This window comes from Triturus cristatus, chromosome 1_2 (assembly GCF_964204655.1).
Source record: "Triturus cristatus chromosome 1_2, aTriCri1.1, whole genome shotgun sequence".
NCBI classification, from domain to species: Eukaryota; Metazoa; Chordata; class Amphibia; order Caudata; family Salamandridae; genus Triturus; species Triturus cristatus.
In genome coordinates, this window is record NC_140580.1 from 872,397,649 (window position 1) to 872,422,743 (window position 25,095).

Genomic DNA, 25,095 nt, shown 5'->3' on the forward strand with positions numbered 1-25,095 from the left:
GGGTCTGAGAGTCGTCGGACTCGACATCAGACCTGGTGATATGACGGTAATTGTCAATAATAGTTGGTTAGTTGATAGGAAGAAAGTGTTAGCCCAGGCCTGAAAGGTATTAATATATTTTTCAATATAATAAGTGTGCAGGAGAACGGTAAAGAAAAATCGATGGAGAAAGCCTAGAAAACTCAACTGCCATAGCGATCAGCGGATGTGAAAGAGACGCGTTCCTAGGCAACCTAAGGAAGCCTGTCGAGCGTAGACATGCTTTGGGTTATTTGCCGAGGGTCTTTCCTCTAATGGGAGCCCTTCGATCACTTCCTGCTTTTTCCTCTTTTTAATTTTTTTATTTTATTTCAGTACGTGAGTGTAGAGAGTACACTCGTCTAATACAGGCAATGATAGTGGGGGGCGTGACGCAGCCCGCACTCAGTAAATTGGAGTTGCGCGGTAAGGCCGCGGCGCGCCCTGAATACGCGTTAGCGTTGCGGTATGCGGAAGGGATCCAGAGTCGGGTCGGGAAGTGAGGCGTAGCGGTTCGGGGAGCGGAGCTGCTCTGCATAAAGGTACTGACTGGTTACGCTAGGCGATCACGGGGTGTAATACACCATGTGCTGCAAGTGTAGATTCGGCCTTAAATCAGTCCGGATCTGATCCAACTGGAGGGTTTTCCCAAATCTCGTCACCCTTTTTCATGCCCTACGAGAATATACCTCCAATTGTTAATTATAGTACCCCCAGGACAGGAAAACATTTAGGTTCGCCAAATTCTGACATGTCCATTTGGAACTCACCAGCCAATGCAAATCCTAGTACCCCTAAAGGAGCGAGATTTATTAATACCCCTGTCAAACAACTTAGTCTTAGTGGCCAAGAACTTGATGATGGGTTCAAAGGTATAGAGATCCCAAGAGAAGGTAAAAGTCCGGGACCAAGTGGAAGGACTGTTCAACCCGTAGTGAGAGAGAAGACAGTAGGTGTGGCTAAATTTAGATTTGGATGAAATGATACTTGGAAATCTTGACATATCCCGATTATAAACCTACCAAGACAATGAGCTCTTGTTATGTGTAAAGATATTTCTAGTCAAGCTGGACAAGCTCATGAAAGGTTGTCTGACTTAGCCCACAAATATGAAATTGACTTGAATAAATCCAGAGAAGTTACCATATAAGTTTTAATGACCATGATCTTATTTAACATGAGACTGGTAGGAATGAAATTACAGATCAGGGAATTCATTGGCTATATCCAAAAGTGGAGTGAGTTGGATAGATGGGAAGGAAGGTGGGCAAAGCAGAAAGAACCAAAGAGAGGCTAGAGATTCCTCTATCTGGAACCGAGGAGTAAAAGGCGGCTGTACAGATTCTCTCATTGAGGAAAGTGCCTGGTGGAAGTTATGTCCACGTGCCCTGGAACAGAAGTGATCTTGCATCATTTCCGAAATTGAGGGAGAAACCAGTGGAATAGTACAGAAAGGTTGACCTGTTTGTAAAAATATCAAAGCTCCTGTGGCTAGGTTTGAAAACCTTGTTTGAGATTATGATCCCAAGTGACTTAATGGGTTGAATGCAAATTAACTGTGGATTGGCCGGAAAAAGGAACCTATGAGACATCCAATATTGAAGGGTTCGTCACCAGTGGTGATGAGACAATATCACCAGGTGATTATATTATTAAAATCAAAGGTATCTCCCGTCAATCTTCGCCCAATCGCGATCTTTAAAACTACCCAAAAGTCTAAAGATTCAAATTCCTATTCCTATAATGAGACTGCCGCAGGCTTTTAAGTAGTATAGTGGGATGTAGACCATGGAAGCCAAATATATGGGGCATTTTGTGTTCAGGTTTGTGCATGGATTGAGAGCTGATATTAGTATGATGATACAGCAGCAGTTAATTTGATGGTATAGTAAACCAATTGATGAAATCTTGCAGTATGCAAAGTATTGTAGTGATGAATTGGAGATGAAGCAGAAGAAATTGAAAGACAAGTTGATGATGGTCCAGATGAAAGCTGCACAACGAAGTCAGAGTCAGCTGGTTGACAGAAATATTGGTCTATGCAGGCAGTATATCAACAGGCAGTTTTCATGATGCAATGTGGAAATGGGTTTCAACAACAGGGTAGAGGTCTTGTTGTCCCAGTTGATGTGAGTACAGGGATTGATGTGGCTACGTTGAAGAAAACAAATCCTTGTCACGTTTGCTGCAATTTGGGGCATTGGAAGAGTGAGTGTCGTCTCAATGCTAGAAAATGATGAATGAGAACCAGGTTCAGAGTGGTGGGTATATACAACCTCAGATTAATAATCCCGTTCAGAAACAGCATGTACAGAGCCCGAGAACACAAACGTTTAATGTACCCCAAACTCGGGTAATGCACATTCCACAAGTCCCAATGCCATAATTAAATGCAAATGCTCCCAGAGTTAACCCTTATCAGGTCTTCTATGGAAGCAACAACCCTTTTGTGAATCTGGGTACATCTTTTCAGTACCCTATGATGCATCAAACGAGGATTACAGTTCTGACCTGTCGCAATGATGGTGCCTGAAAGGGGAGGAGTATTGCATGCTTTGTGCAACCTTCAAGGTAGACCAGAGTCGTCCATTTGTGGAAGATGAGATGAATGGCCACCCCGTATCATCCTGATTGACACTGGTGCTACCCCGTCTACTGTTCGAGCAGCAGAGGTTCCTAACCTACCCGTTTCATGAAAAATATTCCAAGTTGTTGGAGTTGCCAACCGACAATTGACTAGCCCTGTCACTGAAGCAGTACCTGGTAAAATAGGGTTCTCTGAGGAGAATCATCGATTTGTGGTGTGATAAGAGTCCTATAAATCTGCTTGGACGAGATGTTCCATGTTGACAAGAGATGACCTACCCCCAGAGCTGAGAGAGACAGTGCTACATGAAATCTGATGCTTTTCAGGGAAGGACATAGGTTTCATTAAAGGTGTCGAACCTGTCTGCATAACCGTGAAACCCAATGCTGAGCATCTGTGGATCCCACAATATAATCTCACCCTGAAACCATTGCTGGGATTACTCTTGTGATTGACTCAATGACTCAAAAAGGCATTCTGAGGGAGATTATGTAGAGTGCATGTTACTCACCCACTATGGGCTTGTAGAAGCCCAACGGTAAGTTCAGAATACTGCAGAACCGTAGAAGAATTAGTGCCATTGTGGCTCCCTGCTTTTCCATGGTACCGAATCCAGCGGTGATATATTTTTTTTTTCTTCATATTCCACGTGAGGCTGAATGGTTCACTGTCATCGATTTTATGCCAAGCTTTCTTTTCCATACTGTTGCATGAGGACAGTCCGTTTCTATTCTGTTTTCAGTTTGGCAGTCATGCTTTGGCATGTTGCCGCGTCCCACAAGGTTATATGGAGGGTCCGTTCATCTTCAACCAGATCCTTAAAAAGAATCTGGAGTTGTTCATTATACCCTATCACTCAGTCCTAGTCCTGGTCCAGTACATTGATGACCTATTGGTGGCATCAAATACACAGGAAGCTTGTGAGACTAGATACCATTTCCCTGCTGAACAACTTAGCTGAGAATGGACATACAGTATCTGCGACCAAGTTGCAGTACTGTAATACAGAAGTCCTATACCTCGGACATTGCATTGAGAAAGGAGTGCAGAAGGTGGCGCAAGAGAGCATCTCGCGATTCTGAGAATTAATCCGCCAAGCACTCAGGAAGAAGTCAGGATGTTTGTGCAAATGGTGGGATACTGTTGACAGTGCATCCCCAACTTTTCCCTAGTGGCCAAGCCTTACAGAGGCCAAAACGCAAAGATGTGTCAGATCTAGTACCATGGGATGACATCAACATGTGTGCCTTCTCAGAGAAAGTCTGTCATGCCCCAGCACTGGGAATGCCTGATTAGATTGAATGCTTCACATTGTTTTGCAATCAGAGGGAGGGCTGCGCGCTTGAAGTGCTTACCTAGATGCACGGGAAATCTCGCAGACCTTTTGCCTAATATCCAGCTACCCTTGACCCAGTAGCTGCTGCTTTGCCTGCCTGTCTCAAAGCAGTGGCCTCCACAGGTGTCAGCATTGAACAGTGTGAAAGTATTGTTCTGCGTCATCCATTGACTATTTTTGTCAGCCATTCTGTGGAAATGTTGTTAACCTGCACTAGGACTCAATATCTCACCAATAGCCGCTTGGCCAAGTATGAGCAGGACGTACTTGCTGCAGACAATAGAACTCTCAAAAGAGGTACCACTTTGAATCCTGCTAATTTGTTGCCCATTCCTGGTTGTGATGCTTTTGAAGATGAAGTTGAGCATGACTGTCTCGATGGTACTGAACTGTGTGCCAAGACCTGACATTTAAGGTGTGCCACTATCTGAATTGGATTATGTAATGTTTGTAGATGGCTCTTGTTTACGAGACCATGAGGGAAGCCCGAGCGCTGCCTGTGCAGGTTGTACTGTCTCAAGTGTGGTTGAAGCCTCCTGGCTTTAGGGAGTGTTTTCGGCACAAGTGGCTGAATTGATTGCTCTTACTAGAGCATGCTGTTTCAGACTAGCTGAAAGGGACCATTTTCACTGATAGTATGGCTTTGGTGTTATCCATGACTTCAGACAGTTATGGTCACAACTGGGAATCATGACTTCTTCAAGGTCTCTGATAAGAAATGAGTTAAGTGTGCATAACTTGTTGGAGGCACTACAGCTACCTACCCAGATTATGGTTGTAGAATGCTCTGCACACTGCAGAGGAACTGTTTATGTAACAGTGGGCAACAGACATGCTGATGTGACTGCCAGAAATTGTTTTTTAAATGCTTGGACTTTTAATGGTGAATACAAAAACGAGGAAACGGATGAGATCAATTCCAATCTTTTGTTAATCACAGCTGATACATGGTAGAAAGTTAAGAGACCAATTAGTACAAAAAGGAAACCCCTAATAACATTTCCTATATCAGGGTCTACATAACCTATGTGAAAAGCCATATAGGAAACATAATGAATAGTGGACTGCCTAGTTACCATAAACAATTATGCAACCACTCAAAAATTGTTTGATGTCAAAGACTCCTATTTTATTAATTTTGAACTTCGTCCATTCATCAGTTTTTTTTTTTTTAATATAAAAGATTTTTTCTTATTTTTTTAATATATTTTATAAAAAGACAGCTAACAATGCTATATGCATTACATAATTCTTAAAACAGGTGTATTGTTCTATGCATTTTCGACATATTACAATTGCACTAGTTCGTCTAAGGATGCTAGTCTCACACATATATTGGCTCTTCAATCTGAATTAATACGCATGTATAGTCAATCAAATTAAATCAATTGTCAGTTGAGTCAATAGTTTGAGAACAATGTATTCATTAATCTTTACAGACAATGTCGCTTTTTTCAGACTTGACTATTCTCTTTTGTTAATTTCGAAAATACATGGGTACAAACAGGGACAATCATGTGATGACTAAGGGAGTTTGTTTCGGCTTTTGCCTTCATCAGTTAGCCATGTATAATATGAAACCTCGAAAAAAGGTAACAAAAATTGTTTGGAGGGGGAATTGTTGAGGGTTACATAACATCAGTCCTACTCAATTTACAATATATACAGTTAATAATTCTTTTACATAATTGGGCGGTCACAGGAGAAATTTTGATAGGTTTTAAAAAAATCAAAAATATTTCAAAAATCTAATTTTTAGAAAAAGAATAAGGAGCAGAAAGTGCAAAGACAGTGACCAACCAAAGATCTTGTTATCTATTTTCGTTTGTTGGGAAAGTGTCAAGAGGTGGTTATAGGAAATGAAATAATATTCTCACCCATGCGCACACATGCCATCGCCCATAGTGACTATATTTTGGTGCCTGCTTGAAATCGTGAGTGTTGAGCAAAGCTTTTACTTTATTTAAGATTTATATAAATTCTCTTGTGTTGGGACTGCTCAGTATTGTGGTTTGCTTTTAGTTAGCAACTCCAATTCTGAGTCTTCAGGAATTACTGGTTAACGGAAACCCATGGAAAAAAATAGGGAATAAAAAAGCAGTTATTTGTGATCTTTCCTATATTGCACCTAATAGAATGGGGTAGATAAAGGACTTACCCATGTGAATATGGACAGGTTGGTATTTTTTCTTTATAGTTTAAAAGGAAATTCCTGAAAGGAAATTTTAAAGAGTTCTTTATTGTATGTTACTAAAAGTGTATTTTTATGTTACATATTCAAGACAAACGTATTAGTTTTATAATGTCTAATCCAAATATAATGGCATCGCTATAGTCTCTAATGTCTTTAAAAAGCTTGTTATCTAGCCGCATGCTGTTAGAGGCCTTATGTAGGACCTCAAAGTTTTTTAGCGTTTTTATTTAAAACCAGCAACGGATATTGATGAAGCGCGTTTTATGAGTATTAAAGTACTGTTTTTTAATATTTTTTTTTATTAGGCCTAATCGCAGTGCTGTTAGGAAGAGAACTGTTGGTCAAAATGAGTTACTCTTACCTGTAAAAAAGCCGACGTGAAGATGACTATAGCTCTCTCACGCGATCTCTATAGGTATCTCTGATACTATTCCAGTATTAAGGACGTGCTGCATGCGTGCTCCGTTGATCGTGCGGTTCACCCAAGTTGATTTCCGTGGCGGGGCATAGCCTTAATGTTGGCGACAGGGGACGGTGCAAACTTATTGCGTGCCATTAAGATCCTCGTTTAAAAAGGATAAAGGCTGTAATGCGCATGTCAAACTGCCAAGTGCTAGTTGGGTAATCGCAACTGTTATAACATACTGAGAGTTAGTCATGTATTCATAGGCGCCCTATTGGTAGAGTGTTACTGAAAATGTAATATCAGTGATTAACCTAGCTTTCTGATCGTGATAAATGATACCAATGCGGCATCCAGCTACGGCGTTAGCGAATATGTCACTTCATTAAAGATTCCTGAAAGGGCGTTCTAGATATTTAACCATATCTATGTCGAAGGTAAACCCATAAAATGGGTTAAATTGGTTATGTAATAGTAAAGATGGAAATAATCCATAATAGTTGTAGTTCAAATGGGCTAGACAACGTATGTGTTCACATTCAGCGTTGGGGTTGATGTAAAGGTTACAAGTATCATATGTTGTGCATGAATGGGAACCCTGTGCGGATGTACTGTTTTTGGATCCCAGACTTATACATTATTAAATCTGATTGCCTGATTCCAGGGAATTTCACTGTTCATGCCCCTTTTGTATGTATCCAGAGTAAAAATCCAAAAGACTTCCCTACGTTTTCGTATTTCTGTACTTGAGGGGCCTTTAGTGTGGATTTTTTCAAGGATAAGCCATTTAATATCCTTGGTAGTGTGATGTGCATCTAGATAGTGTTGGACTAGTGGTGCATTAGTTTTTCTGGTCCTAATGACGGATCTATGTTCAGTGAGGCGTGTTGTCATGGATCGTGAGGTTCCCCCCCATATATCCCTGTTCACAAGGGCATAGGATTAGATAGACTATGTTGGTTGTTTTACAGTTTGTTAAAGATTTGAGGGAAATGTTCATTCCATTTACTGAATAGTTTTTAGTTTCTATGGCAAATTGACCTGCCACACATGACATGCATTTATAATTCCCCAATGGAGGTGTTGTTCCACAGAGGGTTGTTTGTGAAAGTTCTTTGACTGTGTTAGTCATACGTGAACGTACTATCAAATTTTTTAAGTTTTTATTCTTGCGATGAGCAAAAAGAGGCTTTGGGATTAACGTAGTCCTGTCTCTAGTTGCATTTAGAATATGCCAATTTGAATTTGTAAAATAAGATTGCATGTATTTTTTGAAGGACAAACAGACTTGACTGCTTGCCGAGACTCATCTAAAACCTTTAATTTCATATTGGACAGAAGTGAGTGCGGCTATTTGAAGCCAGAAATTTTCGGAAACCTCAGTTCCCAGAATGCCCCACATTCATAAGAGGAGCCCATCGGGGGGCGTGGAATTCAGCATTAATTAATTTGGAACAGAGACCGTAACTGCTGTCACAAAACCTTTGAAGAAGGAGGAACTGCCTTCGAAACGCGTCGGTGCAATGGGAAGGAGCAGCTGTCAAACGACATTGGCAGACAGGACGCTTTCCATACCTCCAATAAAGGCTTCAAGCTCTGTATCTGTGCAGAGTGCTGCTTAAGCAAGGGCAACCTGTGGAGCTTTAATACAATATAATATATATATATATATATATATATATATGTATACACATACATATATTTTGCACCATATCCTCTGTGTTCTACCCTTCTTAATGTAAAGTGTTGCACTTGAACATAGTACTGAAGTGCATTCACTGTAGAACTAGAGCTTCATATACACTGCGTGCCTTAACATTATTCATGAAATATAGTCTTTAGGTAATTGATCAACCATCTGCACGAAATTGTATTTAATTAAGAAAGCAGTATGATCTATGTAAACATGTGCACTAATTTTTTCATATTTGCATTTATAATGCAGTTCTCATTTATATTCATGTATTCAGTTATATCACATTTGCTTTAAGTGCACCATTAATTTAATTCTGAATTATTGTTCTGACGTTTTTCACTTGTATTTAGTTGTACGTTCACATGTTGATCGTATTTTAAATGTGCACCATCTAATCATACGTTTAAAGTTGACCTAATTTGGCCTGAATGTCTTGCTGCCCAAAATACTGCTTCTCCATTTCTGCTTGCATGTCTTGTCCTTGCAGGTACATGCACATGGTTTGTTAGTTTGAGAATAGATGTAACACCGTATTAATGACAGAGCCTGAGAAGAGGATGTTGACAGGAATTTGGAAAGCTAGAGTGTTAACTGACGACTCCCATTCCATAATGTATTGACAGTTGCAAGGTGATCAAGGCCGACATTGTTCGTAGGTCTGGCCCTGGAGAATCCGCCAATGTTGCAGCTCATAACGTGAGAATGGAAAGGGCAATGGAGCCCCTGATGACGCAGATATGGGGTGACACTCAGAAGATTCATATGGTATTAACTGGTCTCCCACAGTTTGATTTGGAGACTATTCCTTTGGACTTTGAGAGGTACAGTCCTCTATGTTTTCCCATTGACTCCTTGCTGAGTGTGGCTTAGGCTAACACTTATTTCCCTGTCTCTGGAAGACTCTTGACTGAGCTTCTGCAATGCTAACACCTTCCTGCAATTGCATAGTTTCCTGCATCTCCCCTTCTTTTTGAGACCTTTCTGACTTAACTACCTTTGTTGGTTTGGACTCTAAATTATAGACATTATTAATGTTTAGGAGAGGATCAGAGACTATTTTCCGAGGAATGCATGTTATTGTTTATCTTTTTTATCGCTGTGACTGAACTCCTTGCCTTCTTTAGGAGGTTTGGCTATCCTGTCGTTATTTTGTATCTTTACACCATGGTTTTGAGATTAATTTACATTAATCTGACGGCTAACTTGTATTAAAACGTAATAACTTTATTCACTGAATCCTGGTCCTCATTGTGTAGCCCAACGGATTACATTAATTAAAATTGTTGAACTGATGCTAACTCCCTCTACCTCTCAGTCGACAAAGAAAAGATCCATTGAGTAACCAATGATAAGAGGTTGATCCATCGCTGGGTCACCATCCTATATCGACATGTACTTGTTTCCTATGTACCCTGAATCTGTACTGACAAGTTGTGTGTACTGCACCAAGCTCTTCAGGAACAGCGAAGCTAGTCCCAGCGGCAGCTAGCGCTTTTGTAACTACCACAACAACAAAGAAACGCGCTTTTAAAATATAGTTTTAAAAACACTCTGGTGGCCTCAGTTTCTGTTGCCAGCCCTGGTGTATAATTGACCCAATTGTCTACAGTTTTATGTGAAATGTTCATCAAAGGAGCAGGACCGAGTCACCTGGTCCAAGGTTTCGGAAAACATCTCAATTTGTGGGTAGCATAATGTTGTTCTTTGTTGGTGTTCTCTTTAATGGGACATGTTTTTTTCTGGTGCTGTTGAAATGGACCACAGCAGTCATTGGTTGCGCAACATCCAGCAAAGAGGCTTTCTTCTCACCCCAGCCTCACACCCACCTGTGGCTTAAGCAGGCTTCCGGAAGATGGAAACATCACAGGAGGGACGTGGTTACCGTTACAAGCGGCTGTAAGGCCGCTGGGTGTTCTTTGCTATTTAGGGTATAGCAGTACAAAGCCATCATAAAGCATAGAAAGGGCATTTGTGTCTCACAAGGGCAGGAAAGCTCTAGGTAAATAACTATGCAATATAGTACAATAGCTGCCAAGATGCTCTGTGTTGTGTGTGACGTCAGTTTGCCCACAATTTTTAGCCAAAAAATAATGTATTCTGGTACTTATAGTTTTGCGTTTGTGAGCTCGGCTTTACAACACTAAAGTGCAAAGTTCAGTATGCTTAAAATCCCGGACTGCTGAATTTATCCTGTTCAAAGAAGGAGCTGCCTGGCAGCTATACTAATGGCTGGTTGCACGTTGTCCAAATACTTGGAACACGACAACCATATTAATGGGGGTAGTTTGATAATCCACAGCTGGTTGGATTTTAGACTTTGAGTGCCAGTTTTGCAAGTGCACCTAATTTAAGCATGATGACTGCAGTTTAAAAACAAAATTCATGTGGTTTTTATTGATGAAATGATACTTTGAGGTGTTGTACTGGGCTTACACCCCTTTTCCGATCTTTATATTCGAATTATCCCCATGACTTAGCCCTTCTTCTGCACCCTTTATCAAACCTTGCTCTCTTGCTTTTTCTGATGAAAGAAATACTGTCATTGCACATATGAAGACTAACTACTAGATCAAAGGAAGCGGCCAAAGTTCATTTAAAAAATATATATATGGGAACTGTGATGCTGCATGCAGTGGGTGGGGGTCAAAATTGTGGCTAAAAACAATCTAAGTTTTTTATTTTGCTCTTTAACCGTCAGGTAGCTATATATAAAATAACGTGCAACTTAAATGATTTTTTTTTTTTTTAAAGTTGTTACTCAGTGGGAAATGCCCTATACTACATTATTAATCATATATTTGTTAATGCAATGCAGAGGTCTGTGTGCATCAGACAGCCACAGAATTAAATTTTGGTTGGTGCAGTGGAAAATAGTGACTTGTGTATTTTTAGTGCTACGAGGTCACAGCCTGTGAAATAAAGCACTTTGAATATATTTGTAATTATTTTAAACTTGCATTGCACATGGTATAAAAGAGACTGCTACAAAATGCGCAAAAAGTTTTACGTTAAAAAGGTGCTTCCAAAATACAGATTTTATGAATACCCAGAATGTAGATGCATTTTTTTTTTTATTCCTGTCTCTTCAACACCTCCAAGGGTAGTAAGCACTGTATAAATACAATTCCAGTTAAAAGCACGCACTTCACAGCTCAGTTGTTAACTATTTGCACTACCGCTCAAAAAGGAAACATCTTTGTTGATGGTGTATTGGGAAGCAGTTAACATGTTCTTCAATAGATCTTTTTCCTTGACTGAGAGGTAAAAGAAGTTAGCATTCAATCGTAACAATTCAAATTTTTGTAGCCCATTTGGTCAAATAATATTGACCAGACATCTGTTATAGAAGCTATAGTGGATTTATTGCACATTAAGAATCAAACTACTAAATAGGCAAAACAGAAAAGTATTATGAACATGAAAGCATTACAGCAAGTACATTAAGGTGCCGATATGGATTTGGACTTGCCAACAACAGGCCAATAAAGATTGCAGTCAGAATAATCCAAGTACATAAGAACAAGATTTGGTGTTCCTAAGAAACTCCGTTCCTCCTCCCGCAACATGAATAATTTGAAGTAGGTTAACGTAAATTTAAATCTAACTACGGAAGGGTCATAAGGGACAGGTCAGCCGGGAAATTAGAGATGCAGGAAGGTGTCCGCTTAGAGAAAGATTTCAGTAGAAATCTTCTAAAAGGGAACTAGTGTTTAGCACATAGCCTTATACTCTCAAGAATGGGGCAAGCAGAGAGGTCTGTATTTCTGAAAGCCCAAAGGGATCTGCTGTAAACTCTAACAATGTATACATCAATTAAAGCATAGGGATACATCCACCTCATCCGATCTTCACACCACCCTTTCATTGACCACCGGTGGTGCACCTCACATTGTATTAGCGCCATCTCCCAGTTTTTTTCATTCTACGGAACCTGGGCAGTCACAATGCCCTGAGCACCTCACTGTTACTGAAATGCGATGAATAGGAAGTTTCTTCAGCGTGTTAGCTCTCCACACATCTGCCAAGATTTTCTTCCCTGGCCTCTCCCCTTTAGTACAATAGAACACCGTTTCTCTAACTAACAAAGCCTTGGAACTGCACCTGAAAAGGAGAGAACATGCAATGCAAGCAGGAAAAATGCATTTCGAAGTTGAGGCCTAGTCTGGTCGATCTACAAACTGGTCCTAAGTGTATGTACATATTGCGTAGTTGTGACATGCAAGGGTGGAGCTAAAATTATGCTGCTCCATTGTCATCACAAAGCTCCTCGTGATTCGCAAATTAACTCATAGCGCCTATTTGTGTTTCTTGCAGGCACCCTGGCAGGAAGTTTTTTTTATCTGTCTGTCCAGCTTTGGTTTCACAGCACAGGAGACTCACTGCCTTAAACTTCTGCTGAATCATATCATCTGCTGGAATTAACCGTCCCCTGACGGTTGTCGTTTTACAAAAAATAGGGGAACGCACTGGAGGAAGGAGAGTCGGGCTCTTCAGTACAATCAAAGGGTTCTCTTTATTCAGGGAGAGGTCACTTGAAAGGAACCTGGGCACATCTCAGGAAGGTGACTGGCTGATGAAGAATCGTGGAGTAGGCCTGGGGCCCAGGGTAACCTTCTGATACACATATTACTGTGGCAGACATCGAGGCGTGAGCCTCTAGTTACTCCTATGGCCTGTGTGGTCAGGGTATCTGATTTGGAGTCACTCCTGCTGGGACAGAGTGCCTTCTGGAGGAAGGGCGGGACAGAGGAGTGGGCACTTCAAAATGAAGCAGACCAGCAAACAAACTTTGGTATCTCAAAGTGGACTATAAGAATGGGAGGAAGAGTGGAGCGAGGTTTAGTGGGTTATCTTGGTGAGTGGATCGTGTGTGTGGTGTGAAGTCTGTGACCCTGTATACCAGAGGGGTTGCAGTGACAAGTAAGTATTTGCCATGCCAGTAGGCCATTGCATATGTGGGTTGTGAGGTCGGTGAGCCATGCACAAGAGGGGCCAGCGTGAAGCACAAGCAACATTGCCTCATTCCTCCGTCGTCGAGAGGAGAGGGTGCAGTGGTGACCTGTGCGTGCCTGATACCAGACTAAGGATCGGAACCGTAATGATGGTTTCCCCACCTGTGAGACTGATCAGAGGAATTTACCATCTCACATGAGGAAGCGCTGTGGACGCCCAGCCACTGCCCCTACGGAGCCTCAAGTGCTACTCCCCCATCTGCGGCAGCTGCAGCACTCCTCGCTGTCCAAAAGTGAAATGCTCCCAGAGATTCCAGTAGTGCAACACCTGGAGGAGCAAGTAAGACCGATTGCAGTGCCAGGAGGCCCCGGTTGAACTTGTTCTGTTGCATAGTGTTTCTGGAGCTCATTAGACTCAAACTACTAGTAGGGCTTAACCTGAATGTTGCCGAAACTGAATGGGGAATAACCACTGCCGTTAGTGAGAGGGAAGTGGATTTCAGGGACTTACCTATCCAACAGTAGAGCCCTGACCTCAGAGGACCGTGTGTATTGTTTGGGCATGCTGCATTTTACTTTGTGCGCATACATAAATACTCCTTTTGTCATAAAAGCAAGTATTTGAGTGGACAATCACTTCATTTGCTGCTATTGAACTTTTTTTTTTTTGCGTTGTACCCTAAACAGGACCCCCCCCCCCCCTGCATCTACCTCTCCCTGAGAAGCCTTGGGCTGCTCACCCTACACTACTACTGAGAGGCAAGTGCTGAAGAGGTACTTGGTCCAGTTGCTCAGGAACCATAGTAAGCCTGGACCCAAGACATCAAGAGTAAATGGCCTCAACACCCCATGTTGTGCCCACTAGCTCTTGCTTGCCCCGTGGTCCTCTGAAAAGGGTTTTGACAGTCCTGCAATTCCTGGGTGTGAATGGAAGCACAAAAGATCATCCGCTAATAAGGAGACCTTGTCCTCTATCTCAGGAGTGCAACAAAAACCATCTTCGTCTCATCTCATTTTGCCAAAGGCTAAGTGGCCAGTGCAAAGAGAAGTAGGGGCAGGGTACACTCTTGATGTGTGCCTCTGTTTATTTGGATGGGTTTTGGAGAATGCTGCTGATTCGCACCCAGCAAAAATATCAGTGTATAGTAGTTTAGGCAGTGATGTTCGTCTCCAAAATTAATCCCAACTACCAAGAAAAAGAATTGGTCCTATCCTAAATTATCGAATGCCTTTCAAAATCCATCAGTGACCGATCAAAGTGCTTCCCAAGCCTATATCACATTGCAAGAACATTGTTCACTCTGCGAATGTTGTGCCTGGTGGATCTGCGTGGTATTAAGTCACTCTGATCACATTTGACAAGTTGGTGAATTATTATTTACAGGCAGTTAGCTAGGATTTTGTCTTTAATTTTGAAATATGTTGTATAGGAGGTGCCATTAAAAGCTGGGCAACTGGGTTTGAGTAGAACAGTGATGGTAACCTTTCACAAGTCTTTATGGAAAGAAGTATTTTCGTTCGAGGACAGAAAGGACTGACATTGTGGCTCTGCGACCAAGGACACATAGGCTTTGAAGAATTATTGTGGGATCCTTTTGAGACCTGGGGTTTTATTTGATTTCAGCTGGCTAATTGCTTCTGATAGAGCACAGTCTGGCATTCCTTTGGTAAAGTGTCCATAAAATGTAATAACCCTTCTGGCCATTCATGGACGTGTCGGCCATAGAGTTGTTGGTAAATGTTAGCGAATGTCCAGGCTATACTGTCTGAGTGATTGACTTACTTGTGTTTGGATCCTCTCCAATGTGCTGATTGCTTTCATCTTTGCAACAAAGTCAGTGTTTCATTGATGTGCTCGTACAGCCAGCTTTGCAAAGCCCAGTATGCCAATTTCACCACACTGGGAAGTGACTGATCATATTGCATTTTCATGAGTTTGAGTTAGTGTAGGGCTCTGGCAGATGTCGTTTCATGGCCCTATGATTGTGGTTTTATTAGTTGCTATCACTGCTTGTCGATTTTACTGGTGTTTTTTTGCTTAAGATGAGAGAGGATGTTAATGGCCATGCCCCGTACCACTGCCTTGAGGGACTCCTACAACATAATTTGGGATGCCATTAAGCCCATGATGAGAGCAAATTAATGAGTGATTTAATCTCCAAAGGGATCCCAACCTCTTTCTTGCCAAGCCACCATGCACTAGCATTATTGCAATTTTGATGTAATGTGATTTGATGTCCATTTCCGCTACACAAATTGGCTATGTAATGCCAGTTTTATATACAATGTGAAATTGGCAAGTGTCATGGTTCTATAATGCTCTTGAGTATTCTGGATCTATAAAAGTTATAGATTTCGCTAAATTCCCACAATGGAATTATTCTACTATGTTACATACTTTCATTACATTCAAAAATGTTTTCTAATCCTTCTTTTGATGTGAATATGAATTTGTAGGAATACGTAATCCTGTTAAACCTTGATCTTCTTGCCTTCAAAATGTGGATTTTCAACAACAGCTATGCTGCAAGAACAAAAAGCAATTGTACTGTGCGTTTAAGTGTATGTTTGTGTGTGCGCATTATTGACGTTTACATTGGCCTCAATACAATGTATTTCAATGCCATCATCTTGCACCATTAAATTACGGATTTTAACCAATGGAAAGCTTAGAAATTAGCAAAGTTTTATTATCACAGCGCGCTAAAGCGGTCGGCTTTTCTGCTTCGAAAAAATGCATGGTTATTATGGTTTGATAATGCTTACATGTACTTAAAGATAGATGCATTCAAAACAAATGCAATGTCAAGCCATTCTAAACCAGCATTGGCAAAGCCAATAGGTCTCACCTATGCAGTAGTTGTTGGCTTTGCCAATATGTTTTAGCCAGGGGATGAAAAAACTGTAGGTTTCCTCAAAGGGGCACGGCCTGTGTAATTGGGGCGTGGCTTGACACCTAAGCTAAAAACCTGTGCTTAGCATAGTGTGCCGTCTGACTGGTAAGTTGATGTTTCTGTCATTGCATCCAGATACATATTACAGCAAGTAATATTATACCTACAAACCAGGACTATTGGTTTTGTCAATGGTTGTTAGTTGCATTTGTTAGTTGCATAAGATAAATAAGCAACAACTATAGCTTCATTGTTTATAATTTTAATAATACTTCAGTTCTGAAATGATGAGACTATTAAAGACATAAGAGTCTCTGCCAAGTTACATCAAAGGCATTGAAGAGTGGTGCTACTTTAGAGTTAAGATTTTTTTTTCACCCTGAGGGTGAGGGCAGAAATGGAGAGCCATATAGGGTCCTGTCTCAGCACCTGCTTTTTAGAACTGTCGGTGCTGAGCTCCAGCAGTACCCGGCCCACTTAAAGCCTTGGTTTTAGCCATTTTGTACACAATTGTGACTGCTGTTCAGCATGGCTAAAAATGAGGAGTGGAGTGTCTTGGAATGGCATTGAGTGGAGTGGTTCTTGTGATATATGTTGCCTCGCAGCTACTGTCTGTGTGAGCAATCTAAATAATTAAAACCTAAATCCTCTCTAAGCAGTCTGGAGCGAGACTGGCTGGCGAAATGAAACCAGCCAAGCTTCCACTGATCAATGAAGACAAAAGTAGTGCGAGTGATGAAGACAACAACCATTGGTGATTAATGGGTAGATCTTGAAGAGCCCGCGCGTGTCAGCTGCATCGCGCAAGACCTGCAACAGTAAAATCCACTGATTCAAGTATCACTACTGAATCATAGTCATGACTTTTACCATTACATCAAGTATATATAGAACTCTATACATTTGAAAATAAACAGTATACTTTGTATTAATATAATAATATTTGGGCTGAGTTTAACCCCTTGAGTGCCCATGACAAGATGGTCTCGTCATGGGCCGCGGTTGCGCTGTGCCCATGACGAGACGAGACGAGCCTGCCATATTGTAACACAATTTAACAATACTTGGTTTTCACTTTGACGTGTAAAGCATATGCTTTATTGATTGACCTGACCCAACTTGTTTTGGAAAGTTGGATAAGTTTAAAGGCACTTTTTATGAAAGCTTTTGTGTTTATTTAGCTACACAATATTTATGTATTCTATCTGCAACTGTGCCTTTTTTTTGACGACCTACATTATTGGATATAAACCATTTCCACGCAGGCACTAGGGTCATGATTTTAATGGTGCAACAGGTGCACAGGAGCCAAAAGATCTAGGAAACCCACTGAGCCCCTGATGTATTGCTATATGTTATTACTAAACAAGCCGTTACATTTACTTTTTAGGCTCTTTTGTGACCATTGCACCCAAAGTAACACATAGCCTAAAGCATCACTGTAATAAAAGCTGTAGCCTATGGGACTTTTCTGTCTACCTACAACTTATGTTACAATCAATGCATCTATATGGCACATTTTCACAGTTTTTGTATGGTCCTAAAATGCTTCTGAATCTGGACACACTAACACCTTGGCAAGGGCATTTTCCATTTTATAACGTTAGCACTTCAGCCGTTGTAAAAACGACATAAATACTTATAACTCACCATATGCATTCCATACCAAGCATTGGCAAAGCCAATAGGTCTACCTTATGCGATATCTATTGGCTTTGTCAATGTTTTTTTATCCATATTACACAGCAGCTCTAGCTTCAGTGCAGCATAACTATACATAAAAATAAAAAGTGCTATATCGCGGATAACACTGGCTGTCATACACCTTTTTTTTCTTTTTTTACATTACTTTCAGCCATTTACAACATAGCTAAAATAAATGACCAAGGCCAATAAATCTCACATAGGCAAGACCTATTGGCTTTGCCAATGCTTGTTACAATTTGGTATTTGGAGGGCTTGACCCTGTTGATAGGCTTAATTGTCCGTGTTGTTTTCTCTCCATATTTAATGCATTTTTTGTATAGTTCAAACATTTGTATGGTGTTCTACTTTATTTTTTGCACTGACTGTCAATTTTATATGTTTTTGTGGTTTATTTGTCTGTTAATTGTATTGCCTCGTTGATTGCAGCCTGACTATTAGCTGGCTATCAATTAATATTTTTTGAACAAAAATGAAAAAAAACATTTTAAATTATGTATGTGTAAAAACAAAAAATATTGATTAATATTTCTATATTTTTATAATAAAAAATGCAAGAAAAAGCTATATATATAAAAAGTTCTTCTTGACTTCTTCTGTGGTAATTGAGATGCTTCCTTCTAATTAGGGGTACAATTTCTGTTTTTTGAACTTGACCCTTTTCTACCCAGGACCAGAAGGAGCGCCTTCGCAGTGTAGAGAGGATGAGCAGCATTGTGATACTGCTGTACAATGATGGGAGTGATCGACTGAAAGAAAGGCTTGGTGCTGTCTCTCCCAATATGCAAGCTGTATAATACTAAAAGATGAGCACAGTGTAGCGTTAAGAGCTTTTTCTTCTGAAAGCTTTGAGGTATCTGCACAGTGTAAGAGTGTGGCCCCATGGCGTTTTTCTTCCATGTTGTTTCTTTGGTGTCTCGGGTATTTGCACGCAGCCAGCCTACTGGAGAAACCGCATTCAGTGAGTACAAATTGTTGCAGAAGGAGTGGAATTTCAACTGGTGTTTGAACATAAATGCTTCACTGTGCTTGCTCACCTCGCTTGACAGGAGGACTGCTTGGTACTGTTTCAGCGTTAGCAGATACCGCATGTGTTGTCATTGTACATACAATCAGCATTCTGGACATAATGTGTCTGGACCTCAGTGAAGTGAAAGACGCAAGAAGAACTGAAGTAGGATTGACCGGTTCTGTTTAGTCTCTCTTAAGACCAACTCTGTTCTGGAATAGTTTTTTAAAATATTATTTGAAAAGCTGCCTGCCATTAGAGAATATGTCTGGTTGACAGAGATTAACGAAGTCGGTGTTAGCCTTTCACGTATTTATTTCCAGATTCATGTACAATACATGCTAACATTAAAAAACAAGCCTTTGTCAAAACCAATAGGTTTTGCCTTCGCGAAAACTATTCGCTTTGCCAAAGTCTTTTAATCATGTATGGCTGTGTGAAGTGCAGTAGAGCAGAGCGGAGTAGAGTGGCATGGCATATAGTGATATGGAATGGTGTGGAGTAGAGTGGCCTTGAGTAGTAGCGTAGACTGGCCTGGAGTGGCGTAGAGTTGGGTGGTGTAATGTGCAGCGGACTTGCGTACAGTAGAGTGGGGTAGAATTCTGTGGAGTGGAGTGGCGTAGAGGAGTGGCATGGAGTTGAGTAGAGTGTAATGGCATGGCATAGAGTGATATGGCATGTCCTAGAGTGTAGGGGCATAGAGTAAAGTGGCATAAAGTGGCATGGCATAGAGTGTGGTGGAGTACAGTGGTGGGGATTGACATTGTGGAGTGGTGTAGAGTGGCATATAGTGGAGTGGAGTGCAGTTGCATAGAGTAGAATGGTACACAGGAAAGTGGAGTGCAGTGGTGCAGAGTACAGTGCAGTGGTGTTGAGAGGTGCAGAATAGAGTGCGAAGGCTTAGAGTGGTGTGGAGTGGCGTACAGTGGAGTGGCATAGAGTGGAATGGGCTGAAGTAGAGTGCAGTTGCATAGAGTAGGATGGTGCAGAGTAGAGTGGCATGGAGTGCAGTGGCATACAATATTGCAGAGTAGAGTGCAGAGGTGTAGAATAGCCAAGCCATGTCTTCCCTGGACCGGAAACAAGCTTCCTAGGACCGGTTTCTGGCATTTCAGCCGTCTTCAGCCAGGCTTGCTTGAATCCAGTGGCAAAGTGAGCAAGGGACTCACGTCTGAGCATACCCTGCCAGAAACCGGTCCTAGGAAGCTTGTTTCCGGTCCAGGGAAGACATGGTTTGGCAGTTCGGGCTGGACTGTTCCCATGAGGCACAGGGTCAGACTGATTTGCATATGGCTATGTCTGAACTGGGGTGGCAGAGTGGTCTAAAGAATGGTGATGGATTAAACCCAGATCAGTTGACTGGGGGCGAGTGCTTGCAATGTTCAACACTCCGCCCATCATTTCCTTTGGTTTTGCTTTGTTCGCCATAAGTTGGCAGGGTATGCTCAGACGTGAGTCCCTTGCTCACTTTGCCACTGGATTCAAGCAAGCCTGGCTGAAGACGGCTGAAATGCCAGAAACCGGTCCTAGGAAGCTTGTTTCCGGTCCAGGGAAGACATGGCTTGGCAGTTCGGGCTGGACTGTTCCCATGAGGCACAGGGTCAGACTGATTTGCATATGGCTATGTCTGAACTGGGGTGGCAGAGTGGGCTAAAGAATGGTGATGGATTAAACCCAGATCAGTTGACTGGGGGTGAGTGCTTGCAATATTCAACACTCCGTCCATCATTCCCTTTGGTTTTGGTAAATATTCATTGTCAGGATAGGTTTCTAAGAATTGCTGGAACAGCTACAGCTGCTTTACTTTCAACCGCTTATATTTTATTGACCACGTAAATCTTTTATGGGGATCAAAGCGCATCACAGCAGATGTCACTTCTGGTTTATATTATGTTTATGCATTTTTAATTCTAATGCGTTGGTTAGTTTTTAGGCATCAGGTCGGAGGTTAAAGTACAGTTTTGTGCTGCATTTTCTCTATTGCTGAAGTGAACCAATGTTTGTGCTCATGCAATTAATTCTACTGTAGATGGGTTTGGCACCCATGCAAATGTGTGCTTCGTTTTTTGTGCCATGGTACATGTACCTCACCACCCAGCTTCATTGCTAATTTGATTGCCGAGTTGCTTGCAACGTTTTACTGTGTGCATCGTGAGTGCATGGAGCTACGAGAGGGGAGTGCGTGATGTTGAGTGCACTTTGGTGTTTTGCAACATTGACCACACTCTTCCATTGGACACAATTCATCCATTGTTGTTCTTTTGGTTGTTGGCCACACGGTAGGGATTGTGGCTCCTAGGGTATTTTGATGCCCATGTGCTGGTTGTAGGGAGGATGCATGCTCTACTGGGTTGAATACCTGTGCTCTTTGTGAGTAGAGTGGGCGATCTGCTGGGTTGAAGGTCCATGTCATGTTTGGCATTCAGCCAAGTGGAGCAAGCACCCTACATGCAGAGTGCTGTATGTGTAGATGGTGCCTGCTACACTGGTAGTGATGGCCATACGCCTTTGTCTGGAACATGCATGCTCCATTGGGCATGATGCCCACACATATTATTGGTTTTTGGTTGTGTGCGCCCTGCAAGGCTGTGCAGTTGTTGCCTTTGTGAGGGTGGGGTGTGAGCTTGCTTGTGTTGTCATTTGACTTGTGTAACTTGTAAATTATGGGGTTTAGTTTGTGCTTATTTCTTGTATGGTGTGTACGTTTTTTTCTTTTTTTTTTTTTTCTTTTTTAATTTAACATGTATTTTTAGCGTTATTTGTGAATTATAAGTCAAACAAGTTTTGCCAGTAGGTGTCTTGCACTTTGTTGTGCTGCTGTTCTTTTTGATACCAAAAGGGATGATGGACGGAGCGCTTGAGCAAATCAAACACTCACCCCCAGTCAACTGATCTGGGTTTAATCCATCATCATTCTTTAGCTCACTCCATCACCCCAGTTCAGACATGGCCATATGCAAATCAGTCTGACCCTGTGCCTCAAGGGAACAGTCCGGCCCGAACTGCCAAGCCATGTCTTCCCTGGACCGGAAACAAGCATCCTGGGACCGGTTTTGGGTTCATAACCCTCATCAGCCAGGCTATCTTGAATCCAGTGGCAAAGTGAGCAAGAGACCTACGTCTGGGCATACCCTGCCAACTTAGGGCGAACAAAGCGATACCAAAGGGAATGATGGACAGAGCGCTTGAGCAAATCAAACACTCAACCCCAGTCAACTGATCTGGGTTTAATCCATCATCATTCTTTAGCTCACTCCACCACCCCAGTTCAGACATGGCCGTATGCAAATCTGACATCCTGGGACCGGTTTCGGGTTCATAACCCTCATCAGCCAGGCTATCTTGAATCCAGTGGCAAAGTGAGCAAGGGGATGATGGACGGAGAACTGTACTCCCGCCATACCAAGGGTCTGCCACCTGCCAAATTTTGAATGTATGACATTGTTCTGCATTCTGTCCATCAACTGTTGTTGTTGCATTTGTCACTCGAGTGGGACGGGTATGCTCAGACGTGAGTCCCGTGCTCTCCATGCCACTGGAATCAAGCTATCCTGGCTGAAGAGGGGTGAAACCCCAAAATCGGTCTTAGGCTGCTTGTTTCCAGTCCAGGGACGACCTGGCTTGGCAGTTCGGGCTGGACTGCTCCCATGAGGCACAGGGTCAAGACTGATTTGCATATGGCTGGGTTCAAACTGGAATGGCATGGTGAGCAAAAAAACGATGGATTTAGGCCCAGATCTCTGTACTGGGGTGAATGTATGACATTGTTCTGCATTCTGTCCATCAACTGTTGTTTTTGCTGTTCTTTTTGAGGCGGAAGTTGTGTGGAAGACTGTCATATGTTCTAGCCTGGAGTGAAATGTTGCGAGTAATGTAGTGTTAGTGGTGTCCTTAGTGGGAGTGTTCTATATGTCATTAGTCGTTTGCCTACAGCCGGAGTCTTAGCTGGTTACATTCTAGCAACTGATGGGGTTCCATTACTTCTAAATTGTTCCTTAATAAATAAAGTACCTGTTCTGCTGTACCTACTTCTGAAAGACCAAAAAGGCGCTAATTTCCATGGGTCTAAAATTCATTCTAATATGGCTTTCATGCCCATTTAGTTATCGCCAACTTTTTTTTTTTAGCAGTTTGTTGTCGAGATATTTTGTGGACAATAGCAATTTTCGCAGTGGACTTTGTGTCAGCCCAATTATTTTTATTGGTTTACTTTTTTGTCGGTCTCATTTGCTTTATTCATATTCAGAGTCCCTCCTTATATCTTTTCATGGCTCATAACAGCTAACTACACTTTTTTTTTTTTTTTTTTTTTTTGGTTCAAGCATTTCATGGGAGTGTATTTGTTTTATTGCTCTCCGCCATATGTGCTATTTTCCTGACCGACATCTCGCTCCCCTCTTGTTACTCTCCCCCCTCGCCCCCCCCACTTGCTCCAGCTGGTTCATTACATCTCTTGTCCCTCTCCATCCTGCTCACCTTTTTAATTATTTTTTTCCTTGTTCAATATTTCCCACCGAATCCTCCCAGCCCTGCCAAGTACCTCCAGTGCTACAGTTGCCCCCCTGTTACGCATTTTTGCCCCTCTGTATCAGCCTCCCACTCCTATTTTTTTTTTTTTTCTCAAGGGCCTATCAGACCGGGCCTTTTCTTTATTATAATATTATTTTGTACTCCTTTTCTTGTTTCTGCCATCTTGGAGCTAGTGTCTGCAGCGTCATCACAAATGCTCGTGCATACATAGTGACTCATACGCGTGCTTGCGTCATAGTGCTACTGTGGGTATCGGGCTTTTTTTCACTTTTTGCCCATATTGTTTAGAATCAGCCAAAAAGAAATTGATAAACCCTAAAAGTCAGTATATTCCTTTGAAGGACCAAACCTATTGGCATTGCCAATGCTTGATTGGTATGGGTATATCAATAACTCAAATTGCTTTCAGTCCGCATATTCCTTTGAAGGACCAAACCTATTGGCATTGCCAATGCTTGATTGGTAAGGGTATATCAATAACTTAAATTGCTTTCAGTCCGCTGTAATTATGGTTCACCTGCACTTTCCATTTAAAATTCATTTTTTGAATTTGCGGTAACTTTGGTGCCATTGGTCTCGTTTGCAGCAAAAAATGTCAAATCACTACCTTATTCAGGTGAGGTCAGTCATGCAGATTTTCTAGCAAAAGTGTGCAGGAGAAAAACGTTAAAGGGATTACACAGCAGTAAAACCTATTATATACAGAGATTCAAAGCAGCACGCTTTAAAAACCGTGTTTTACTATTAATATAAGTGCACCAGATAAGATCAACATGTTAAAGCCTAGACCCATGAAATAAATTGTTCAGGATTTGAATTACATTTTTATTAAATGTACTTTCACGTTCTCATGTGAGTTTTAGGTGGTGTTTGCTACGCTTCGGAATCTAAATTCTCTCTTTCATTTTGATACAGGCGGCTCATTAACCAAGTTGGCCTACTATTCGACAGTGCAACATAAAGTAGCTAAAGTGAGGTCTTTTGACCACACTGGGAAGGTAAGCGCTTTTGTGTCGGTCTTGATGTGTGATTTCTGTATCAAATCGTTCACATTTGTTAGTTTATTCAAAGCAAGTTGTCTTTTGCGCTTCACACTCACCCTTTTTAGATTTGCACTATATTGCCTTTGATGAACCTGCATTGAAATTTGAACTCAAAGGGGTATCGGGCCAAATTGTGAACATCCATTATTAACTTACCTTCTGTAAGTTGAGGTGTTTTATAGATTTTGAGCGAGTTCTAGGCATCCGATGACCAGAAATCTGTGCTTTTATTTTTTGAGCCCTTTCATCTATTCCTCATCTGGCAGTGGTCCTGAAGCTGGTAACTACTGGTAAAAATGTAATCTGCATGTTTGTGAATGTTTCATAAACCAGAGTAATTCTAACCTAAAAGGCGCACTCTGATTCCAGGCAAACCTGTGCTTACTTACCAGGGTGAATACATGCCAAACAAATGAGCAAGGATCCTACTTGGGGACTGATTACGAGTTTGGCGATCCATGGAACTGCCAAACTTACGGTGGATGTGTGGTTCGGGACAGCCACATCAGAGGTCCGGCACGTATTAGGAGTACGGCGGTCGGACCGCCAGAAAACCCCCGCACCGGCAGGTATCCGCGATCCCTGGCTGTAGTGCGGCGGTCTTGAGACTGCAATATGCTTGGTGGTGCCGCTGCCGCACCGCTGAGCATATTACGAGTTTCCTCACCACCAGCAGTCTCATGGCAGTTCTCATGCCATGAAACTGCAGGTGGTGAGGAAACAAAGGGG

General features: G+C 41.8%; 1 protein-coding gene across 2 annotated transcripts in view; it reads left to right on the forward strand.

Annotated features, from left to right (window-relative positions):
* The window catches only part of PANK4 (pantothenate kinase 4 (inactive)), a 445,012-nt gene that overhangs the window by 80,767 nt on the left and 339,150 nt on the right, over positions 1-25,095 (forward strand). For both annotated transcript variants that reach the window (XM_085609230.1, XM_085609233.1), the window contains exon 2: positions 24,239-24,321. In XM_085609230.1, coding sequence (XP_085465356.1) covers positions 24,239-24,321 — 83 coding nt within the window. The remainder of the gene's footprint in view (positions 1-24,238; positions 24,322-25,095) is intronic.